Source organism: Monoraphidium neglectum (genome assembly GCF_000611645.1).
Source record: "Monoraphidium neglectum strain SAG 48.87 unplaced genomic scaffold scaffold00375, whole genome shotgun sequence".
Classification (NCBI taxonomy): Eukaryota; Viridiplantae; Chlorophyta; class Chlorophyceae; order Sphaeropleales; family Selenastraceae; genus Monoraphidium; species Monoraphidium neglectum.
This window is the reverse complement of record NW_014013253.1, coordinates 4579-5759: the sequence shown is the minus strand read 5'-3', so window position 1 is coordinate 5759 and position 1181 is coordinate 4579. Positions and strand designations below refer to the sequence as shown.

At 62.7% G+C, this 1181-nt stretch overlaps 1 protein-coding gene across 1 annotated transcript in view; it reads left to right on the top strand.

The window, feature by feature from the left end:
• Positions 1-80: 80 nt before the first annotated feature.
• MNEG_3093 (Adenylyl cyclase-associated protein) overlaps positions 81-1181 on the top strand; it is a gene marked incomplete at both ends in the record, with an annotated part of 3151 nt that continues 2050 nt past the window's right edge. The window contains 2 exons of the mRNA XM_014048426.1: positions 81-240; positions 568-692. Coding sequence (XP_013903880.1) covers positions 81-240; positions 568-692 — 285 coding nt within the window. The remainder of the gene's footprint in view (positions 241-567; positions 693-1181) is intronic.

The following is a 1181-nucleotide window of genomic DNA, read 5'->3' as shown; positions in this document are numbered from 1 at the left end:
ACGCGACGCGGCGCGTCAAAGCTGCGTATGAGAAGCAGCGCGGCGTCATCGCCGCATCCGCGCTCGCGAAGCAGCCGCCCATGGCAGAGCTGCAGCAGCTGCTGCAGCCCGTGGCGGACGAGATGGTGGCCGCAGGGCAGCTAGCGGACAACCGGCGGTCGGCGGCGTTCCAGCAGCTCAAGGTGGTGGCTGAAAGCCTCAATGGCCTTTCGTGGCTCGCCTACACCGGGCCGGCCTGCGGTGAGCCTCGGGCCAACCAGAACGCAGGCTTTCACGGGCAGGACGGCAGCCGCAGCCGGGTTCGACAGGCACCAGGGCTGTCGAGGTCAGGGATGGCAGCTCCTGCGATGTTTGCCTTGCGGAGATGCATAATATCGTAATCACCAAAGGCACAGACTGAGACGCCTTGCAGCTCCGCTGGTCGCGCAGTGTCACAGCAGCTGCCCCGCATGGCGTGCGCCGCGCGCCATGCATCGCCGCTACCGGCTGTGTGGTTGGCCCCGAGCCAGCACGCGGACACACCGCCTCTAAATCCTCTACCCTCCCTCCCAACGACTGCACCACCAGGCATGCCGCTCCCCGCGCAGCACATCAGCGACAGTTGGAACTCTGCAGAGTTTTATGCCAACAAGCTGATGATGGCGCTCAAGGGCAAGGACGAGGCGCAGATTGCGTGGCTCAAGGCCATCAAGGTTGGTTGTTTGGGGTTTTCACGGGCGTTGGGGGGGAGCGGGTGTCAGTGCAGCACACATGATGGGTTTTACTAGCTGTGTGGCCTTCTTCTCAATCGGCAGTTGATGCTGCAAGCTGCCTCTTTGCGTCGTTTGGGAGTGAGTACGGGGTGCCGCGTGCTCACACACACACACACGCGCATGCACACACACACACCAACACACACGCATGCACACACACACACACACATGCGCGCACGTATGGTATGAACACGCGCGTGAACACACACACACACACACACACACACACTTTCTCACACACGCACACATGCATGTACACACACATACACGCACTCACATACACACACCTCAACCGCTGCAGGACCTCGCCGTCGGCCTGCAGCAATACGTGCGGCAGCACTTCCCAACCGGTCTCAAGTGGAACCCCGCGGGCTGCAGCATCGCAGATGCACAGCGGCAGGTCGCTTCGAGCGGTGGCGGCGGCGGCGG